The sequence below is a fragment of the Pantherophis guttatus genome, chromosome 10, assembly GCF_059756535.1.
Source record: "Pantherophis guttatus breed Tessera chromosome 10, ASM5975653v1, whole genome shotgun sequence".
NCBI lineage: Eukaryota > Metazoa > Chordata > Lepidosauria > Squamata > Colubridae > Pantherophis > Pantherophis guttatus.
The window spans coordinates 3,720,983-3,743,031 of record NC_142072.1 but is presented as its reverse complement, the minus strand read 5'-3'; the positions used below and the strand labels follow the sequence as shown (position 1 = coordinate 3,743,031).

The window sequence follows — 22,049 nt, the reverse complement described above, 5'->3', positions numbered from 1 at the left end:
GTTAAGTTACTCACAGGGTTGGGTGAAGTGAATCTGAGTTCCCCATGCACTTCACTTGTCAGAAGGTCTCAAAAGGGAATCACGTGACCCCCCCCTTCCCCCCCCAGGGACGTTGCGACCGTCGTCAATAAATGGGAACTAGTTGCCAAGCATCCATGACCACAGGGATGCTTGCAACGGTCGTTAAGTGTGAAAACCGGCAGCAAGTCCCTTTTTTCACTGCTGTCGTAACTTCAAAAGGTCACTAAATGAACTGTTGTAAGTCGAGGACTACCTGTGGAGCATGCCTTGTTTTGCTCGCGATGCTTTTGACACGAACAAACAAACAAACAAAAAAAGCAAAGATCAATCAATTTTCCATTTTAACAGGCTTGGAAGCAAGTTGCTCTCCCATCTTGAATCTGCAGGGAACAGGTTTTTTTTTTTTTTTTGGTGGGCCTTCAGCTCATCATTCAAGACCATCATTCCAGAAAATTCTTTGTTCTAATCTAAATTGATTCCTAAGTGGATAATCAGAGAAACTTCCTGACAGTGAGAACAATGAATCAGTGGAACTACTTGCCACCAGAACTTGTGGGCGCTCCAACACTGGAGGTTTATAAGAAGAGATTGGACAGCCGTTTTGTCTGAAATGATAACAGGGGGTTGGACTAGAACAGGGGTCCCCAAACCCCGGTCTGTGGACTAGCACCAGTCCACGGCATGCCAAAAACCGGGCCGTGGAAACAAGCGAAGCCCCCATCTGCGGAATGCAGGCACAGCATGCGAAACCACGGCTTTTCCGCTCCACGGAAAAACCTCTCTCCATGGAACCGGGTCTCTGGTGCCCAAAAGGTTGAGGGCCGGCTGGACTAGAAGACCTCCAAAGTCCCTTCCGACTCTGTGATTCTGTTATTTGAAGATTGGATGAAGAAAACCAAGATGGCCTATTTTGTTCTTGAAGGAAATGTAGGATTGTGGCTGACAAGGAAAGCTGCGTAATGGTTTCTTTTGATAGCAAGCAAGCCTTGTATTTTACGGTCCCTTCCAACTCAGTTTATTCGGTTAAGTTCTATCTCCACCCTTAACTACCGTATTTTTCGGAGTATAAGACACACCTTTTTCCCCCCCTAAAAGGGGGTGAAAATTTGGGTGCGTCTTATACACCGAATGTAGCCCCGCCCACCCACTGGCCCCCACCCTTTGGCCTCTGCCTCCCAGCCATTTACCTCCTCGCAGCAAGCAGCAAAAAGAAACAGCCCATTTCAGCTTCAGCACAGCCTACCGTATTTTTCGGAGTATAAGACGCACCTTTTCCCCCCAAAAAAAGGATGAAAATCTGGGTGCGTCTTATACTCCAAATGTAGCCTCTCCCAGTCGCTCAAATGGAGGTTTCAGAGGCTGAAAAAAGCATCAGAAAAGAAGCTTCAGAAAAGAAGCCCCCAAACAGAGCTTCAGAAAAAAAGCTTCTGAAGCTCTGTTTGGGGGCTTCTTTTCTGAAGCTCTGTTTTGGAGGCTTTTTTTCCGAAGCTCTGTTTCGGAGGCTTTCAGAGGCAGGAAAAAAGATTCTTTCTGAAACAGAGTTTCAGAAGTTTCAGAAAAAAAAAGCAAAAAAAAAAGCAAGGCACAGAGCTCACAACCAAGGAACCTGTTGCTAAAATTCACCTCTGGGGAACAGCTGATTGGGGAGTATTCCGGGAGGCCGATCCACCCGCCAATCAGCTTTTTTCTTATTTTCCTCCCCAAAAACTAAGGTGCATCTTATACTCCAAAAAATACGGTAATTAGCACAAGTTGATTGTCCCTTGGATCCGCCTCCCGACTCTCAGCTGTTTCAGATTGCCATTGCCTATTGGTGCGCGGGCCTCCGCTGCTTGCTGCAAGGAGGTAAATTGCTGGGAGCAGATTTTTTTTTTCTTGTGCTAATCAAGCTATGCTGAAAATGAAAGTAAAGCAGGCTGTTTGCTGCTTTGCTGCAACGAGGCAAAATTGCCGGGAGGCAGAGGCAGATTTCTTTTTCTTGTTTTCATCACCAAAAAAAGATAGGTGCGTCTTATAGTCCGGAGCATCTTATACTCCGAAAAATACGGTAAATACAAAACACTCAAGCACGACCATGCAAAAGACCCCCACGGAGTACATTGTTCCTGCATGTCTATGGTTCCCTGAGTCTTTTGTTTTTTCTGCAGTGGTGGGAATTAAAGAGGTGAGGTTTAAATTCTTACTGACTTTGGCAGCTCCTGTCTCTTTACCACCAGCCGTTTCAGCCCTAAAAAAAGGTGAGGAGAGACAGAGAGAGAGGTGTCAATCAAAAGACGGATGCCAGACAGGGATTAATCTGAGTCGGGAATGCGCAGTGAAGCTCCAAGGCTAAATTCAACAAGCCTAACCCTTTATTTTACGGCAATACGGGTAGTCCTCCACTTAGAACAGTGTTTCTCAACCTTGGAAGCTTGAAGATGGGTGGACTTCAACTCCCAGGATCCCCCAGCCAGTTGTTAAGCGAATCTGGTTTCCCCGTGAACTTTGCTTGTCAGAAGGTCGCAAAAGGGAATCACATGGCCCCAGGACGCTACAGCCGTCGTAAATATCAGTCATTTGACACGCGTCGGAATTTTGAAAACGTGACCACGAGGTCACGGGCAACGGTCGTTAAGTGTGGAAAATGGGCAGAAAATGAGGTGTGGAAACAGCCACTTTTTTCCAGTGGCCGTTCTGATGATGAATCGTCACTATATGAACTGTTGTAAGTAGAGGACTACCTGTACACGCCTTCCGGTGAAGCTCCAAGACTAACTCAACAGGTCCTAATGGAGCTAACCCTTTATTTTCGTAATGATTTTATTCAGTTTTCCAAGATATAAAATACAAAGGAAAGTGAAAACAGAAGAGCAAGGAAGGGCCTGGTGGCTCAGCAGACTGATAGCATTGTGATTAACACCAGCTGCCTGCAATTACTGCAAGTTCAAATCTCACCAGGCTCAAGGCTGACTCAGCCTTCCATCCTTTCTAAGGTAGGTGAAATGAGGACCCAGTTTGTGGGGGCAATAAGCTGACTTTGTATAAATATACAAAAGGATGAAGGCTATTGCTTAACGCACTGTAAGCCGCCCTGAGTCTCCGGAGAAGGGCGGCATATAAATCAATTTTTTTTAAAAAAAGGAGGGGGAGAGGAAAAAAAGAAGAGGAATACATTGATCTCTGGCTTTCTTTAGTGCAGTAGAACAAGACAGTAATAGTACAGCCTCAACCTGTTGCGGATTAATATGGACTAGCCACTGCTGCAACAAGCTTATCTAATTTGTTTTATTTATCAAGCACAAAATCCAGAAGCAGCTTCCAAGGAGAAACCAAGTGGAATAGGTTGCTTTGCTTTGAGTAAAGCAGTCAATTTAGCCCCCTCTGCTGGTTTCCTCATTTTTCCCAGCCCTTCATCCATGGCTGCCCTTTAAAGAGCACGTGGAAGCTTTAAACTTAGGCAAAATGCAGCAGCCATCAGAAAACTACACTGATTGCCAGCCGTCTTTTAAAAGGCACTGGTAGAAGTGAATATTTGCAGCTCAGGGTTGAACCGTGGGGTCCTTGGTGCCCTCTGAGGTTGGTGGTTTTCTTGCAGGCATCTCATGACCCAACTAAGTAACATCATCAGTGCTAGAAAAGAGGGGAGGGGTTGTGAAGGGGAGAAGGCGAGGAGGAGGACAAAGACTAGATGGTCCTTGGTGCTCTCTGAGCTTATTAAGGATGCTTGCTCCCTTGAGTCATCTATCGAAATAATCAAAGTGGGGTATAAATCAATAAATACATGAAATCAAAATAAATAAAACGGCACGCTCACTTTTTCAGTTTCTCCCCTACAGCAGGCGAAACCGCAGGCCTCAGCATTTTCTCTCTGGCTGGAGACACTGACCGGCTGCGGCTCCGCGATTCACTCTCACTTTGGCTGCTGCGGCTGCTGCTCCAGTGCCTCCCTCCTCTGCCGCTGCTCCACCGATAATGTTCCCCAGACCGGGAATGGCTCCTGGGAATGAGGGAAGAGCCTTGCATTAGGGCAGGGGACTCCAACCGAGGCCACTTTTAAGTCTTGTGGACTTCAACTCCCAGAATTCTCCAGGCAGCCAATCAGGGATGTCCACCCGTGACAATTTTTAAGACTTGTGGACTTCAACTCCCAGAATTCTCCAGGCAGCCAATCAGGAAAGTCCACCCTTGGCAACTTTTAAGACTTGTGGACTTCAACTCCCAGAATTCTCCAGGCAGCCAATCAGGGATGTCCACGCTTGGCAACTTTTAAGACTTGTGGACTTCAACTCCCAGAATTCCCCAGCCAGCCAATCAGGGATGTCCACCCTTGGCAACTTTTAAGTCTTGTGGACTTCAACTCCCAGAATTCCCCAGCCAGCCAATCAGGGATGTCCACCCTTGGCAACTTTTAAGACTTGTGGACTTCAACTCCCAGAATTCCCCAGCCAGCCAATCAGGGATGTCCACCCTTGGCAACTTTTAAGTCTTGTGGACTTCAACTCCCAGAATTCCCCAGCCAACCAATCAGGGATGTCCACCCGTGGCAACTTTTAAGACTTGTGGACTTCAACTCCCAGAATTCCCCAGGTAGCCAATCAGGGGAATCCACTCTTGGCAACTTGTGGACTTCAACTCCCAGAATTCCCCATCCAGCATGGCTGGCTGAGGAACTCTGGGAGTTGAAGTCCGCAAGTCTTAAAAGTTGCCGAGGTTGAACACCCCTGCATGGGGGCACGTCTACCCTTGCCCCTCCCCCAAAGAGGTACAGAGGGGCACCCCTCTCCTGCGGCTTGGCTTACTGACCTGGATCTGCGTCGAGAGCCGTAACGCCAGCCCCGCTCCATCGACCGCGACCTGGAGTGTCGTCGCCCATCTCGAGAGCCTCCGGCCGAGTACCGCCTGGTCCTGCTGGGGGACCGGGAATACCTGTGGCTGCGGGAACGGCTGTAGCCGCCGGTCCTGTGGTAACTACTTGTCCGATGGGACCGTGAGCTGGACTGCGAGCTGGAGGAGGAGGAAGTGGACGAGGAAGAGGAGGAGGAGGTGGTGGAGGAGGAGGTGGAGCGTCGCCTGGAAGGAGGAGAGGCAGGATGCTGGCTGGTCACGCAGGAGACCGGCAGCGGAGGAGAAAGGCCGAAGGACGTCCCCAACTGCCAAGGTCTAATCCTGCCGGACAATTCCCCAAACAGAGGAGGGAAAAAAAACGCTTCCAAATTAACGGTCACGGCTCGGTCATCTGCAATGGGTCAGGCTGCCCTTCGCTTCCCCTCCTTCTCTGTCTTCTTCGGGGCACCCCCTTCCTGGAGACAGGAAGGGTTGGTAAGACCCCGCTGGCTTCCACACCACGTTCGGCTCGGCCTAAGTGCAACAGGCACGGGGAGGTTGGTGGGCTGCAAGACCTCGGCGCTCAAGGGACAGAATTTTGAACCCCCAGCTCAGGATCCCCGGGACGGCTGTCCCGTCCTTGAGAATTCCCAAATTTAAAGGGAGGAAACACTCCCTTTAAAGTTTCAAAACTGCCAGGGAAAGGCTTATTTAAAAATAATAATAATAATAATAAACTGTGCATGGGGACCTACCCTAAGAATGTGGGACCGCTGCAGAGTTTATTATTGTTTGCCACAAGACCTCAAACAGGACAAGCGGGGGGGGGGGGGTTTCCAACAATGTAAATGTCAACCTTGAATTGAACCTGGCTGCGGCCGTCTTGGAGGCTTCAGGATTGCCACACAACAGAGGGAGGGAGGGAAATAGCTAGATGGGAGTTTTGTGGCCAAAACAATAAAGTTTTCCTGTGGGAACCAAGGACGTTCTCGCAGGTGGCTTGGTCAGAGGAGGAGCAAAGTAACCAAGCAACAGGCCAGCACCTGATTGGACAGCGTGACCAGCAACTTGGGGGAAGGGGAAAACTTTTACTTTTTAATTAGGTGAAAGCTGCAGGAAATCTCAGAGTTGGCTTTGAGCTGAATACCTGTGCTCCGCTACGAAACTATATGATTGGGCTTCATCAATCGACACTTACAGCTTGAAAATTAATGAGTAGTTACGATCGGCCTCTCCTCTCCCCTTCTCGCCCTCAGCCTTGCCCCACAGAAACGTCTCCTATCCTATCCCCTTCTCTCCCTCAGCCTTGCCCCATCGAAGCCTCCCCTATCCTGTCCCCTGCTTGCTGCTGTGAAAGTAAAACTGAAACTGAAACTCCTCTCCTCTGCTTGTGTTTTGCATTTGGAACAGATTTCTTTTCAGGTGGGGAGGGGGAGTAGAACTCCTTAGCATCACAGCGTGTTAATAATAATATAGGAAATACTAATGCTCTGATGGTCATTTCAAAAAATCCTCTCTTAGTGAGCACATAGAAGCCAAGAGGAACATACGTGGCAAATTTCAAGTTTGTAGGCTTTACGGTTCTGGAGAGTTTGTGATGATGCATGAGTGGTATTTCGCTTTTATATAGATAGATAGATAGATCCAATAAAACTGTTCTTTGAGGAGATTGCCTGCCTCGGAGTTCTACATTCTATGGGTGCATTACTTGGAACGCTGATATCAAGCTGGCTCTGAAAGTTCCCACAGCTTCCACCTAATTAAAAAGTAAGTTTCCCTTTTCCCCTCAAGTCACGCTGTCCAAGACTGGGGTTCATTAAGAGTCCCCTCGAGAGGTCTTTAAAAGCTAATTTTCCCAAGCCTTGGTTCTGCTGACAGAGGGCTCGATGGCACGCGACTATTTGCTGCTCTGCCACAATTCCGCTGCTACTTAAAAGTTTTTCGTGATAACATTATATAGAAATAAATTACAGGTAATCCTCGACAGTTTGTTTAGCGACCGTTCGAAGTTACAATGGCACTGAGGAAAGGGATTTATGACCCTTGTTCACACTTATGACCGTTCCATGAGCAACCGCCCCTGGTCGTGTGATCAAAACCCGGACACTTGGCAACGGGTTCGCATTTAGGACGGTTTGCAATGTCCGAGGTTCACGGGATCATCTTTTAGTGACCTTCAGACAGGCAAAGTCAACGGGGAAGCCAGATCCACTTAACAACCGAGTTAAAGATTTAAAAACGGCAGTGATTCAGTTTAACAAATGTAGCAAGAAAAAGCAAATTAACCCATTTCTCACTTAGCAACGTAAATTCTGGGCTCCATTGTGGTCATAAGTCGAGGACTAGCTGTAATTCAAATCAGAAAGCTTGGCCTTTGAAAAGGTGGATCAAAGTAGAGTAATAATGATAGTGGGGAGAGCGAGCAGCGATCACAGCATAATTGGCTGGTTGGAAAATGCCAGGATTTAATTTGCAATAAGCCAGCTTCCCCAGGCCAAAGGAATCTCCCAACCGTACTTCAAAAGGATCTCTACAAAGTTAAGGCAGTCATACAGGATCCCGGACCCTGTCTCTCCTTCAAGGAAGCTACAGTTGGATGCAAGATCTCTCATGGGACAAGAGCCCCACCCCACCGCTTTCCTGATCCCTGACCAGATTCCATCATGAAAAGATCATTCGGGCAAGAATGGGCCTGCCGGAGTGACCAATGGCAACGCAGCTCCCCTAACACGGACGGGACCAGACCCAAGCATTCGGGGCGGATGGACGTCAAAAAAAAAAAGCAATCTCTCGACCTTTGACCCCAGAAGGGTCTCTGCTTTAAGGTTTGGGAAAGGCCAGGCAGGTGCGAAAGTTACCGACCGGGAGGAGGCGCTATGACCTGCCGGAACGTTGCCCTGCTGCGCTTGGCTGGAGCGTGGCTTGTTGACGGGGGGTGTTTTCCGAGGGGCTCCCCCGGCTTGGGAAGCAGCGGCTTCTTCATCGCTGCCCCCGAAGCTGGTGATGAAAGTGATCTTCTCTTCGTGACCAGGGGAAGGCGAGCGAGAGCGGGAACGAGACTCGGAGCTGGATTCTGAGGGGGATCTGTGGGATGAAGGCAAAGCGATCACTGGAGAGAGAAGAACTGGGGGGGGGGAGAGGGTGGGGAGCTAATCCCAGCCTGGAGCAGTTCATTCGTAGATGCCAGGTTGAACTGAGGACGCTTTGGTGGCCTCTTGAACTGGGTGGTTTTCTTGAGGACGTTTCATGACCCAACTAGCTAACATCATCAGTGCTAGGAGAAAGTGGGGTTTAGGAGGAGGAGGAGGAGCTAATTTTTCTTGCAGACATTTCATTACCAAACTAGGCTATGCCATCAGTGCTAGAAGGGAGTTGAGATTTTGCTCTTATTTTTATATACTAGTTTTATGTACTTAGTGTACATAGTACTGTGTACTATATTAGTACATACTAGCGGCTTGCCCTGTCAGTGTTGGTGGGAGTATACTTGGTGGTTCTTTGATTAGGCTGTTATTTAAGGTTAGCCTGTTTATCTGTGTTGGTTAGTAGTTCCTTGATTGGGATATTCTTTAGTTCTTGATTGTTGGTCTACTGCAGGGGTCAGCAACCTGCGGCTCCGGAGCCACATGCGGCTCTTTGGACCCTCAGTGGTGGCTGCCTGTCAGGTGATCCCACCACTGGCTGGCCCCACCCCTTGCCCTCCCCTCCCAATCACTCCTCGCCTGGCCTGAGAAGGTAAGGGCGACGGCAGGGGACGGAGAAGCGGCCAGGGCAGAGACAGAGAGATAGAGAGAGTGGGGGAGAGAGAGAGACATAGAGAGATACAGAGAGGGGGGGGAGAGATACAGAGAGAGAGGGAGAGAGTGACATAGATACAGAAAGAGAGGGAGGGAGACATAGATACAGAGAGAGGGAGAGAGACATAGAGAGATACAGAGAGAGAGGGAGAGAGAGACATAGATACAGAAAGAGAGGGAGGGAGACATAGAGAGGGAGGGAGACATAGATACAGAGAGAGGGAGAGAGACATAGAGAGATACAGAGAGAGGGAGGGGGGAGGGAGGGAGGGGGAGAGAGAGAATGTCAAAAGGATTGTGTGGTTCCCGGTGTTTTTTAACAACTGGTTCTCTGCCCTAATGACTGGCTGGGTAGGCATGGCTAGGGGGGTCATGTGACTGGTGTAAGTGAGTGACATCGAGTTGGCCACGCCCACCCAGGTTTTGTGGCTCCCGGTGTTTTCTTTTCTGTGGGAAACGGGTCCAAATGGCTCTTTGAGTGCTTAAGGTTGCAGCTCTGCACGCCCGTGCATCGAGAAGAGGCTTGTCCTCTTCTTCCTCTTCACTTATGGGAGCTTCTGGAGGTTCTGAAGGCCCTGGCTGAGTCCCCGCCTTTGACACCACATCTCCTCCTCATTGTCTGACTTGAGCGCCAGCTGCACAGGCTGCTGGCGCAGCACCACACCAGCCTCCTCGCTGTCAGAATCAGCTACTAGCTGGGCAGGCCGCTGACGGGCCTCAACAAGTATATAAAAATAAGAGCAAACACCATTCCTTTCTAGCACTGATGATGTTACTTAATTTGGTACTGAAAAGTCTGCAAGAAAACCACCAAGGTCAGATAGCACCAAGGATCCCACAATGATCATCTCCTCCTCCTCCTCCTCCTCCTCCTCCTCCCCCTCCCCCTCCTCCTCCTCCTCTCAGAGTACTAAGGTCCCCACACAAATGGAATTTGAGTAAACCCCAACATTCAACAGGCTAAAATAGCATTTTTCCATTAAAGATATAATGGAGATAAATACAAAGTCATAAAACAACAACTCACTCCCTTTCAAAGCCCAGCTGTTTCTGTACATACACAGCCCTTTCTGACTATCCTTCAAATTAAATGCAAATTAAAGTCTAGGAATTAAATGCAAATTAAAGTCTAGGAAGCCAGGGAAAAGTTTCCCCTTCACTGATCCATGGGAGGAGCAAGGGATTCCCCACCCCACCCCACCCCAAAAGCAGAGCGGTTGTCTACACTCACCGTTTATAGGGGTCGTAGGTGGGACTGTCTCTCCGAGCGTAACTGTAATGAGAGAAGACTGTGAGAACGAAAAGCCTGCCCTGCATCGCGGAAGGTTTGCAAAACTGAACTCTAGCTTCCTGCCTTCCTTTTCGGCAGTAGCTTCCTCCCGAGTGCAGAAAATGCCTTTTTTAAAAAAAAAAAAAAATCTATCCACTATCACGAGTGTTTCTTAGACTAGCTCTCCTACAGATATCTATGGAGATTCTCAGTCATCCAAAGGTGCTTTTTTTCAAGAGGCAACTGGGCTTTCTTGCTTTTTCTTTGAAGACGTTTCACTTCTCATCCCAAGAAGTTTCTTCAGCTCTGAGTGGATGGCGGGGAACGGAAGGATTTATAATGGAAGGATATATTAATGGAAGGATGTGTCCTCCAACAGAGGGGGAGGGATACGACCTCATCTGTCTCCAATATACAATACAGTGAGGAGGTTGGGGAGGAACATGTGCCAGTCCTCAGGGCTGGGAAAAGCTCGGATGAGGGCTCTGCATCGGAGGCAAAGAAGGAGCTAGACAGCAGTGAGGCAGAGGAACAGCTGGAGCCCGTTCCCAATGTGCGCATGCGCAGAGGTGCCAGAAGACAAGAACAACGCGGCCAAACTGTATAGGCTGGCGACCCCCATTTGCGAGACCGCCTTCTGCCGCTGATAGCCCCCCCCCGACCAGTACACTCCCACAGAGAGGGACTCCTCAGGGTGCCATCAGCCAGGCACTGTCGGCTGGTGACCCTCAGGTGAAGGGCCTTCTCTGTGGCAGCACCTGCCCTCTGGAACGATTTGCCCCCGGAGATACGAAGGATACTAGATCTCCAGGCCTTTCGCCGTGCCCTGAAAACTTTTCCATCAAGCAGGGCTGGCGTGGAAACCCCCCCCCCTTTCTTAGCTCTTTTTTAGCTCTTTTTAGCTTTTTAGCTTTTTAAGTGTAAATTGGGTTTTAATTGGATTGTTTTAAATTGTGGACCAAAGCTGTATAATTCTTTTAATTGATTTTAAATTTTGTATTGGTATGTTTTTCATCCTTGGCTGTGCACCACCCTGAGTCCAATAGGAGAAGGGCGGTATATAAATTGAATAATAATAATAACAACAACAACAACAACAACTGCTCCCGGACATACGAAGCATCCCCGACCTCCATGCCTTCCGTCGCGCTCTGAAGACTCTATTATTCCAGCAAGCTGGTCTGACAAGATAAAGGTTTTTTTAAATTGGGTTTTGATAGGGGTTTTAAAATGATTTTAGTTGGATATTTTAAATTTGGCCGAATGATTGAATTATTTCAATAAGCTTTTAATTGTTGTGGTATATTGTTTTTACCATGGCTGTTCACCGCCCTGAGTCCCTCGGGAGAAGGGTGGTATACAAATATAATAAACTAACTAACTAACTCAGAAAGCAGGGTCGACTTGGGAGTAAAGCAACACCTTGGAGGAAATAATAGGAAATAATAGAGGAGCGAACGGGGAGGGGGCTTTTGCAGGAAACAATTTGTTCATTTGGTCGTTTCAAGAGTGGGAAGATCTGTCCGTGAATCCCAGAGACTCTGTGCCAAGTATTGCCTTGCCCTGCGTCTGGAAACTATTGACATGGCAGCTTTCCAAGCGAGATAAGGTCTGTGTTGATAAAGATTCCTCTGAAAGACTGTTTGCCAGGCCTTGCTGACTGTGAATGAAAGGAATTCACCGTTGTGTAAATAAAAGGGGTTTTGCCGGGACCAATTCCTGCTTCCTGCTTTTTAGGGAAGTCTAGGTCAGAACAAACAGTTCCAAGAAGGCTCCACGCCCGTTTGCACCACTCGGGTGACCCTGAGGACACAGATAAAACTCCAGGTGACCTTAAGGACCCTCTAACAGGATGCAAATGTCCAGCTGTCTGCAAGGAGTATAAATCCTTCCATTCCCCACCACCCAGTCGGAGCCAAAGAAGCTTCTTGGGATGAGAAGCAAAACGTCTTCAAAGAAAAACCGGAAAATCCAATTGCTTCTTGAAAAAAGCACCTTTGGGGGCCTCCTACAGATAACGCCACTTGTGAACGGCAGTTTAGCGTTTGTCTCCCACCAGAAAAAGATCCTGCAAATTCCACCCCCCCCCACCCGGGACTCAAGGACAACCAACAGGGGAACAGGTCCAACTTCCGAAAGGCCTACCTCGGAGGGCTGATCTTCCTTCCTTTCAAACGTTTCTCTCGGAATTCCCTCCTTTGCCGCCTGGAGCGGCGACCCTGGAAGAGAAGGCAGGTGTGAGAGACCAAAGAAAGGCCCCGGGCTCTGATGGGGCCTATCATCACTCCCGGGTTTATCAGCAGTGGAAGAGGGGAATGGCCCCAACTTTCTTTTTGGCCTGCATTGAGGAGGATTTTAGATGAGTCAGAAGTGGGAAGCATTGGACGTGATCTCCTCTCCGTCAAATGAAGAGACGAGTCAGGCCCAGCCCAGCCGAGAACTAAAGGAAAATATCCTGAGAGTTGGAACATTTAATCAGTGGAACTGCTTGCCTCCAGAAGTTGTGGGTGCTCCATCAGCGGAAGTTTTTAAGGAGAGATTGGACAACCATTTGTCTGAAATGGTTTAGGGCAGGGATGGCGAACCTTTTCGGCACCAAGTGCCCCAAAAAAAATCGTGCAGAAACTTTGCACACACGCTCATCAGGGTCGCACTCCAGAAAAGCCGAACATCCGGGTTCTAGCGCGCATGTGCGCCCAACAATCAGCTGGCCGGCACGCATGTGCAAACCGGTTTTTGACACTGCCACACGCGCGAAGGGATCACGCTCTGGAAAAGCCGAACTTCCAAGTTCTGGCATGCATTGCACCCCCAACAATCAGCTGGCCAGCGCACATGCGCACACCAGTTTTCAGCACTGCCGCGCGTGAAGGACAGCTGGTCGTCGCACACGCATGCACGCCAGAAACCACAGAAGACAAAACATGCAAGGCCGTGTGAGACTGGCGACATGGCTTCGCATGCCATTTTGGGTACGCGTGCCATAGGTTCACCATCATGGGTATAGGGTTTCCTGACAGAGCAGGGGGTTGGACTAGAAGACCTCCAAAGTCCCTTCCAACTCTTCCTTTCCTTTCCTTTCCTTTCCTTTCCTTTTTCCTTCCCTTCCCTTCCCTCCTACCATTCTCCTTTCTTCCTTTCCTTTCCTTTCTTTTTCTTCATCTCTTCTTTCCTTTCCTTTCCTTTCCTTCTTTCCTTTCCTTTTTCCTTTCCTTCCCTTCCCATCTACCCTTCTCCTTTCCTTTCCTTTCCTTTCCTTTCCTTTCCTTTCCTTTCCTTTCCTTTCCTTTCCTTTCCTTTCCTTTCCTTTCCTTCCCTTCCTTTCCTTTCCTTTCCTTCCCTTCCCTTCCCTTCCCCTCCCCTCCTTGTTTCCTTACCGAATACATGGCTTTTTCTTCCTCCAGAGCTTTGGCGTGTTTGATAGCTTCCGCCTCTTCTTTGTCCTTCCGCAACATCCTTCCAGAAAAAGAAGAGAGAGTGTTGAAGAAAAAGGGAATGCTTACACACAAGAGGGTACCCTTAGAGATTTGTGCCCAGAAAAGTGGTTTGTGTAGGAGATGACCAGGCTGAGCCGGAGAGGGTGGGTGTGTCAAACATGTCATCAGTCTGAAGTCCCTTCGTGCCCACAAGAAAACTGAGTCCAGCCCACCTTGAATTCCGTTGACTTTTATCTACTACCAATTTGCTTTGATTGTTAGTACCGGTAGTCCTCAATTTACAACAGTTTGCTTAGTGACCAAAGTTACATCATCACTGGAAAAAGTGACGTAGGACCGTTTTGCACAATTACAACAGTTACCGCCTCCCTGTGGTCAAGTGATCAAAATCCAGATGTTTGGCAGCCGACTCATCTTTATGACAGTTGCAGAGCCCTGGCGTCATGTGATCCCTTCTTGCGACAAGGTCAATGAGGGAAGCCAGATCCACTTAACAACCGTGTTGTTAACTTGTCTACCGCAGTGATTTCACTTAACAACGGCAGCCAGAAAGGTCGTAAAACGGAGCAAACTCCCCTTCACAAACGTTTCGCTTAGCAACAGAAATTTTGGGCTCAATCGTGGTCCTACGTTGAGGACTCCCTGTGTATCATGCGGAAGCTTCTCCGGAACTCAAAAAAAAAAAAAAAAGAGGGGGGGGGAAGAGGAATCTTACCGGACAAAATCCCCTTCGGCCATCCCGTAAGTTGTCGCCTGTTTGTTCAGATCAGCCACTTGGTCTTGGTTCAGCTCGTCTACGTCAACTTCGACATCTGAAAGCGACAGAAGGCAGCTAAAGCTTGGTGCCCTCATCCCATCCAACCACATCCGCCAGATCTCTCGGCCGCTCCCTGCCGTGGTTCCTGCTTCTGTAACACGCCTGATCCTAAAAAAGGTGGATCTGGAGGTGTACCAATATCGGGGATGACTTCATCCTCGTCGGTGTTGCTGTCTTCTTCGGAATCCTCTTCCTCCGCTCGCTTCTCGGACGGGTTCTCAAGTTCGGCCACTGTGCTGTCCTCGTAGGTATAACCAATGGAAGCTTTCTTCTCGGCCAACCTGCAGAGAGGAATGTTTTCCAGGGGTGGGTTTCACTTAGCTTTGCTACCGGTTCGTTCGCGCACACGCCAATTCTCCCGCCGCTGCTACGGTTCACCCGAACTAGGGCCAACCGGTAGCAACCCACCACTGAATGTTTCTCATTAGGCTGTCGGGAGTCCCAAGCAGAGGTCTGTGATGGGTAATCTACCCCTCGCCTGATTTATTTATTTCAATGATTTTTATACTGCTTTTCGACCAGGTTTAATCTGTGGACTGGTTAAGAATACAATCGCCCCTGCCTCCCACAGCTGTCGGAATTCAAACCGGACGTGGAAATCAATCTCTCTTGTCTTCAGGAATTCAACCCGACATTCAGTATCTGAGATCAGTTGAGGGCAACAGGGGGAAGAGTCACAACAGGTACCGATAGAAGAGAATATTTGTAGCTCAGGATTGAACGGTGGGGTCCCTGGTGCTCTCTGAGCTGGGTGGTTTTCTTACAGACGTTTCATGACCCAACTAGAGAATATCATCAGTGCTAGAAGTGGGGGGGAGGAGGAGGAGGAGGAGGATAGGTCCTTGGTGCTATTGTAGTTTGGTAGTTTTCTTGAAGACGTTTCATTAGCCAACTACCGTATTTCCCCAAAAATAAGACTCCGTCTTATATTTTTTTGAATCCTGAAATAAGCGCTTGGCCTTATTGCCATGCGCTCAAAAGTCCAATTGGGCTTATTATCAGGGGATGTCTTATTATGGGGGAAACAGGGTAGGTAACTTAGTGCTAGAGGGGAGTGAGAATGGGGAGGGGGCGCAGAGGAGGAGAAGAACTGTGGGGGTCCCTTTTGTGATTGTGGGTCCTCAGTGCTCTCTGAGCTTGATTGCTTTCTTGCAGACATTTCATGACCCGACTAGGGAACCTCATCAGTGCTAGATGTGAGAGGGATTTTTCTCTTTGTTTATAAATCCTATTCAGCACTGATGATGTTCTTTAGTTGGGTCCTGAAAGCAAGGAAGCTCAGAGACCCCGAGGACAATGCCACCGTTCACAAAAGGGTCTGAATCACACCCAAAGCGGTCCACCTCATTGTTACTCACTTCTTTTTCTCGTCCTCATTGGGCTTCTGAAGTCCTCCGTACAGCTCATCGATGTAGATCTGATACAGGCATTGTTCTTCTGAAACTGCGAAACAGGGATGGAGAGGAAGAATGTGAGATCCCTGCAAAACTGGCCCAATGCAGCAAAACCAGGTTGTGTTGTGGCCCGCCAGCAGCCAGCAGAGCTGACAGCAGTCGGACAGTGATAAGGTTGGAGAGGAACTTGGGCCAGTCCTGGGGGCTGGGGAAAGCTCGGACGAGAGCTCTGCATTGGAGGCAAAGAGGGAGCTAGACAGCAGTGAGGCAGAGGAACAGCTGAAGCCTGGACCAATTCCTGTTTCCTGCTTGTTAAGGGAGCCTAGGTCAGAACAGGTTGACTTCAGGTATCATATTTCCCCCCAAAATAAGCCCGGGTCTTATGAGTTGAAGAATACCTATAATCCCTCCCTCAACCTTGCTGCCTCTACGGCTGATTCAAAAATGAACCCTGCGAATTAAATTCATTAAAAATCTAGGTGTTGGCTTGAGGAGCAAGTTTGAGAGAAGCTCGGAGAGAAGCAGCCTCCATTCCTTAAACCTCTGTGCTCTACAGCAGGGCAAGAAAAACTGAGGAGGACTTACTGCCAGCAAAATCGTTCTGCACAAGTCCTCTGTATCTTTCATAGTTGCATTTCCTTTCATCAGATTCCTGCTCGGGAGAGCTGGAGGCATAAGAGGAAAAAGACCGGAATTAAAATCCTAAGCATGCAAAAAGTCAGGCGGGAAAGTCTTTGAAAAGTACACCAAGACTGGCAGAACGGATCTGCCTTGTGCTGCTCCCACCTGCACCCCAGTTCCGAAAATCACGGGCTGAAGAAACTCCCCATGTTAATCTGAGCCTTTCCCCACAAAACAAAAAGGCCATGTTATTTGATACCAACTGGTTTCCCACATCACATTAACATCTAGAACACATTAATAACCTAGGAGAAATTTCCTGACAGTGAGAACAATTAATCAATGGAATAACTTGGCTTCCAGAAGTCGTGAAGTCTCCAACACTGGAAGTTTTTAAGAAAAGATTGGATAACCATGTCTGAAATGGTATAATATTTCCTGCCTGAGCAGGGAGTTGGACTAGAAGACCTCCAAGGTCCCTTCCAACTCTGTGATTCTATATTCATTTCTATATTCTACTCTACTCTACTCTACTCTACTCTACTCTACTCTTCCTATTTGCCTCTGATATGTCAGCCAAATGACTGCAATTTTTCTGTTTGGGCCTGTGGCACGAAGGCAGCCCACTGTGATTTAATTGCCCAGCCACAATTTCAAGGAATCCATCAGTCAGCTAAAAAAGGAGCTTATTCCTTCCCAAAGTATTTCAGAAGCCAAACCAAACTCTCTTTTCTCAACCTCCGATTGACGCAAGGAGCTGTACATTCCAGCATCAGAGAGGTGGAGAGCGGGGAGAGGAAAAAAAGGAACAAAGGCCTTACATTGGATTCAGCAGGGGAGGAGTATACATGGGGATGTAATCCAGGTGCGCCCGTACATCGAACCGGTCAATCATGTTGTTGGTATCCCCCTGCCAAGGCATCCTGTAAGGACATAACACCAATTTTAAAAAAAAAACACCACTCAATGCTTATTCTTATTATGAGCTGATGGCTGGGGAATTCTGGGAGTTGAAGTCCACACAGCTCCAAGTTTGCCTAGTTTGGAAACACTGCTCTACTGTTGTTCAGGCCAAAAATGCAAACTACTCACATATTCACAGGACTTTCGGCTGCAAGAGCCACAGCGGAATCTAAGTGCACCTTGCAGGCGCGTCCATGGACCTGCAGGAATTGGGCTGGATCCTTTTTCTGGAAGGAAAGAAACCCACTGGTGACTGCCCCAAGCCAACACTTGATCCAACTCCAATCTTACAGCCGACGTGTAGGATCTTTCCAGGATTTTGTCCTTACTGATATTTTATTTTTGTTGATTCCATTTGTTTGCTGGCCATCTCGCTGCATGGCAGCTTCATTCTCCTTTTGTTATCGGAAAGATTGCATTTAAGCCCCTTTTTTTCCCATTGGAAGAAATGTCCATCTGGGTTCAGTTCAAAGTGGGGAAAAAGACACTGGATTCACGGAAGTTGCTTGGAAAGAAGGTTTATTGATGAACAGGATCACATGGCTTGAGATCCTGAGCAAAAAAGGGCAGAGATGCTGAGAGTACCTGGGTTTTAGACCCTCTGTTGGGCCTTGAATTTGAGCTTGTGTTCTGGTTGGTTGCCAGACTCCCAGGGGGCCATGCAGGGTTGACTTTGTAGGTTGTCTGTGTCCCAGGCTTGGTTGAGCCTTGCTGGGTGATGATGTAATGAAGGGGCTTTGGGCAATTCCTACTATGGCTCTGCCTGAAGGAGGTAGATCTTTGTTATGTAGAATAGATTGGGCCTTAATGGCCCATTGACAAAGAGGGGGAGGGGGGCTGAGTTTCTGTTTCCCTTTTAGGGGAAATATTCTGCCCTTTTAATATTTCCTAAAATATCTCCTTTTCCTAGGAGAGGGTGGGGGGGTGCTAACTTCGCACACACCCCATACACATCACATCTCTGGTTTAAGTTTTCCCTTGGTTCTTAAGTTTGTTCGATGTTTGAGGATTTTAAATGTGTGCCAAATGTTGGCCAAAGACTGTAGTAACTTTAACAGAACTAATTTCAGGATTAGTTCTTCCTTCCAGGATTTTGTATACTGTATGTCTTTTCTCAGTTCTCCTTCAAGATGGCAAGGGGCGAACCTAAACCACCAAGGGCATCAGACCCTCAGGTTTAATCAAAAGGGCCTGGCATATTCCGAATATCTGTTCCACTAGCCCTCATTTTCCATATAAGTATCAGCTGCTCCCCAATAACCCACCCTAAAACCTGAGAACTGGCCAGTATAAAACACATCCACAGCTTAACTGAAAGCCAACAAAAGGAAGTTAGAAAGTGCTTTAAAGATGAACAAATGCAATTTTACAGATTAAGAATCCACAAAAGGACTCATACAACAATAAAAATGCACACAGTGACAATTTCTTTAAAGATGCAGCCAAGGGAGAAGTAAATCTAATAATCACTTCCATCAAAATTGGGAGGGGAAAAAATAACTTCATAAGGGCTAGGAAGGTAAAGAGATGGGAAGCTAAGTGCCCCATTATAGTCTTATGAAGAGCTCAAAGATTTTGATATGGGTGGCTGTTTTGGCATATTCCCCTCAGACAGGGGACATTGCGATGCAAATATGTTGACATCAGCAATTCTGCAACAATATTCAGTATCAGAAAATTCTGCAGGATCCAATCTGGGTCGGTCCCCGGGACCAGAGGTTTAGTACTCTGAGCTTTCGGACTTGTGCTGGAGCCCATTTTCAGGGGACTTCTCTCTAGCAAATGTGTATACTTTGGGCTGTTCTATGTGTGGTATTTATATGATGCCTGTTGTGTGTCGTTTTTTAGTTGTGACTGACCCAGATTGGAACCTGCAAACGTTATCCTGGGCCACGGAGATTCACTTTGTCAGAAAATTCTGTTCGCAAGAAAAATGTAACACCTCACGCTCATTTCTTGAAGGGTATTAATTCTGAAAGAGGCAGACATAAGCCATTCTCCCAAAACGAACCAAGGAAAAAGACACTCACTATCTTTTCGTAATACTCTCTCCGACGTTCCGCTCTTTTCTTGTAATCCACCATCATCCCCCGCAGCTTTCGCTCATGTTTTCGAGCTTCGTGCCACATCCTGCTTTTCTCCCAACTGTTCCACAGGGTGAGGAAAAGAAGCACGTCCATGCATTAAGGGGGAAGGGGGGGGGAAGAGGAAAGGGAAATGTAACAAAATCTAACACAGCAATTTTTTCACACTGCACCCCAGCCTCCAATAGACTCTACCAAAATATTCTTTGAAGAAATCCAGTTTGACACCCCTAGAGTTTCACCAGAACTTAAACTTTTATTTTTACAAGAAATCAAACATCTATGCAAAGATGAAATCCACCGTGTGAGTTTCTATGCTGGCCTTGCTTCCTTCCAAACAGCTTCTACAGGCCCTTGAAGACAAATCAGTTCCAGAGTCTCTGGATATCTGATTTTAATGAACCATTCGGTAATGTCAAGACAGGGCAAAATGAACTGCCTTGAGCAGATTCCACCTACTGAAAGTCATATATGGCCATTCTTTCACTTGCCTTTTCTTAGAATTAGGTAGATCAATTACTCCATGTTAAAAAAAAAAAAACCAACAATTTGAAGGTAGGTCAGATACTGCAAACTATAAAAATGAACTGAGAAATTAGGAAGCACTGCAGTCAAAGTACTTTGGATGATAAAGAAAACAAAAAACGGGGATCTGGCATGCACAACTGATACTCACTGAGGGCAGGACCTTGAGAGAAGTCAAAATGGATGCTCTTCTTTTCCCCAAGCACAGTGAATTAACGGGGGTTTTTTTTCCCTCTATGAAAGGAGCGCCCTAAATAAATAGGAAGTCAGAAAATGTAAAAGCTATAATTCTTTTTTTAATCTAAATGTTAAGATTGCTCGCAATTTAGCTGAGGGACAGGCAGTTTTTCTCCCGAGGATTTTAGGCAGCCATACAAAGAGTACCACCAAATGTTATTGCAGGTATGGGAATTTTTTTTTTATAGAAATTTTATTCAAAATTACAATTGCAACTAAAACATTATGAAGGACAGTTGCAGGAATTGGGTATGGCCTGTCTAGAGAAAAGAAAGATTACGGGGGACATGATAGCAGGATTCCAATATTTGAGAGGTTGCCAAGAGGAGGAGGGGGTCGATTTATTTTCCAAAGCAGCAGAAACAACGGATGGGAAACTAACCAAGGAGAGAAGCAACCTGTAATGAAGGAGAAACTTCCTATCAGGGAGGAGAATGAACCAGTGGAACAGCTTGTCACCAGATGTTGTGGATGCTCCATCACTGGAAATTTTTAAGGAGAGACTGGACAGCCACCTGTCTGAAATGGTATATAGGGCTTTCTGCTTGAGCAGGGGGCTGGACTAGAAGACCTCCAAGGTCCCTTCCGGCTCTATCCTGATTGATAGATTGATTGAAAGGGGGGGAAAAAGGAGATCCGACTAACCATAGGAAAACGGGAAGGACTATTCCAGACCTAACAGAAAACACTTCTGTAACCTTTTAAGGATCCTGAGGTCCGGACCATCCCCACCCTATTGGCTTTCCGGAAAGCGGTGAAGACCTGGCTTTTCCGGCAGGCCTGGGGCCGTTGATCTCGCTCTTGTGATCTGGCGAGATCCAGCCATGAATGGCGTGAATGAGTTTTTAATGTTTTTAATTTTAAAATGTTTTTTTATAATGATTTTTTTGGAATGTATTGCGAGCCGCCCTGAGTCTTCGGAGAGGGGCGGCATATAAATTGAATTAATTAAACTGAATTGAATTAAATTAAATTAAAACAAAACGTTTTTATTTCATCAAGCTGGCCTGGCCTAAATCATCTCCTCTTTTAAATTCAAATTTTAAACATAAATTTTAATCTGTTTAATTATGGGGTATTTTAAAATTCAGCCTAAATGATTTAATTCGTTTTAATTTATTTTAAATTTTGTATTTCTGTGTTTTATCTTCTGGCTGTTCACCGCCCTGAGTCCTGCGGGAGAAGATCGGTATAGAAATTTAATAAAATAAATAAATAAATAAATAAATAAATTGAATTAATTAAATTAAATTAAATTAATTAAATTAAATTAAATCCACTACTGCTTCTCTAATTCAGCAGAGACATTGCCACTCGTTTAAAAAAGAAAGGGGTGCTAGTCCTCAAGATTCTTGCAGCTCCCCCTCCCCCTTTCAGATGACAGAAGCTAAATGGGGCTCTCTGTTAACCGATCAGAACGGGGGCCTGAGGCATTTTTTTTTTAGGGGAAGGGGGGGCTTATAAAAGCGGGGAGTTGTACGAAACCCTCACCCGCCTATAGCCGAGAGAGACTCCCGGAGGCGACGGCCTCTCAGGCGGGCTCCCACCCCCTCCAGGCAGCTTCTCCACCCTCCCACTCCCGTCCTCCGGCTCCGAAGCCGCCTCTTCCCGGCCGTCGGTTGCCCTCGCCCCGGTGAAAGGACAGGAGGGACCCCTCCTCACCCTGCGCCAAAGTCGCAGCTTCTTTTCCCCCGGAAGCGGAAATGACTCGGAATTCTACAGAGTAAGCAACCTGGGAAGGGAAAGAAGGCGCAACAGTCGGACCTCCCCGCGGCCCTCGGATTGGTCCAAGCAGGGTCGCGTGACGGCGAGGGTGTCAGCCAATCACGGCTCGAGTTCAGCCCCCTTCGCAATCGATGGCGCAGGTTAGTTAGGCGCCAAACGGTCGGCGGCGAGGCTTTCTGCGGGTTCGGAGACGCGCAGGCGCAGAAAGCCGCGCCCTCCTCCCGATGGCGGGTTCGAATCCCGAGCGCCGCGGGTTGGAAGACGCGCGGCTGCGGCTGAATTGTGGATCTGAATTATTCGTTTGTCTGAAACCATTGTCAGGTATCCCCACCTGGTGCTTTCCTGGTGTGTTAAG

General features: G+C 47.5%; 1 protein-coding gene across 4 annotated transcripts in view; it reads right to left on the bottom strand.

Moving 5' to 3' along the window:
* The window catches only part of CLASRP (CLK4 associating serine/arginine rich protein), a 30,638-nt gene extending 8,890 nt beyond the window's left edge, over positions 1-21,748 (bottom strand). The window contains exons 1-16 of one of the 4 annotated variants that reach the window (XR_015729441.1): positions 21,632-21,748; positions 19,884-19,982; positions 19,154-19,268; positions 17,253-17,350; positions 16,982-17,083; positions 16,125-16,204; positions 15,504-15,588; positions 14,281-14,426; positions 14,044-14,140; positions 13,269-13,347; positions 12,037-12,110; positions 9,853-9,894; positions 7,687-7,908; positions 4,804-5,070; positions 3,815-3,997; positions 2,205-2,248 (exon numbers count right to left, since the gene is read on the bottom strand). Coding sequence is in view for 2 of the 4 variants with exons in the window: in XM_060693836.2 (XP_060549819.1) it covers positions 2,209-2,248; positions 3,815-3,997; positions 4,804-5,070; positions 7,687-7,908; positions 9,853-9,894; positions 12,037-12,110; positions 13,269-13,347; positions 14,044-14,140; positions 14,281-14,426; positions 15,504-15,588; positions 16,125-16,204; positions 16,982-17,083; positions 17,253-17,350; positions 19,154-19,252 (1,614 nt within the window). In the remaining 2 variants the exon portion in view is untranslated. Of the gene's footprint in view, positions 1-2,204; positions 2,249-3,814; positions 3,998-4,803; positions 5,071-7,686; positions 7,909-9,852; positions 9,895-12,036; positions 12,111-13,268; positions 13,348-14,043; positions 14,141-14,280; positions 14,427-15,503; positions 15,589-16,124; positions 16,205-16,981; positions 17,084-17,252; positions 17,351-19,153; positions 19,269-19,883; positions 19,983-21,460 lie in introns of all 4 variants that reach the window. The other 3 variants (XR_009623091.2, XM_060693836.2, XM_060693835.2) reach the window with 3 other exon arrangements.
* Between the last annotated feature and the right edge of the window lie 301 nt (positions 21,749-22,049).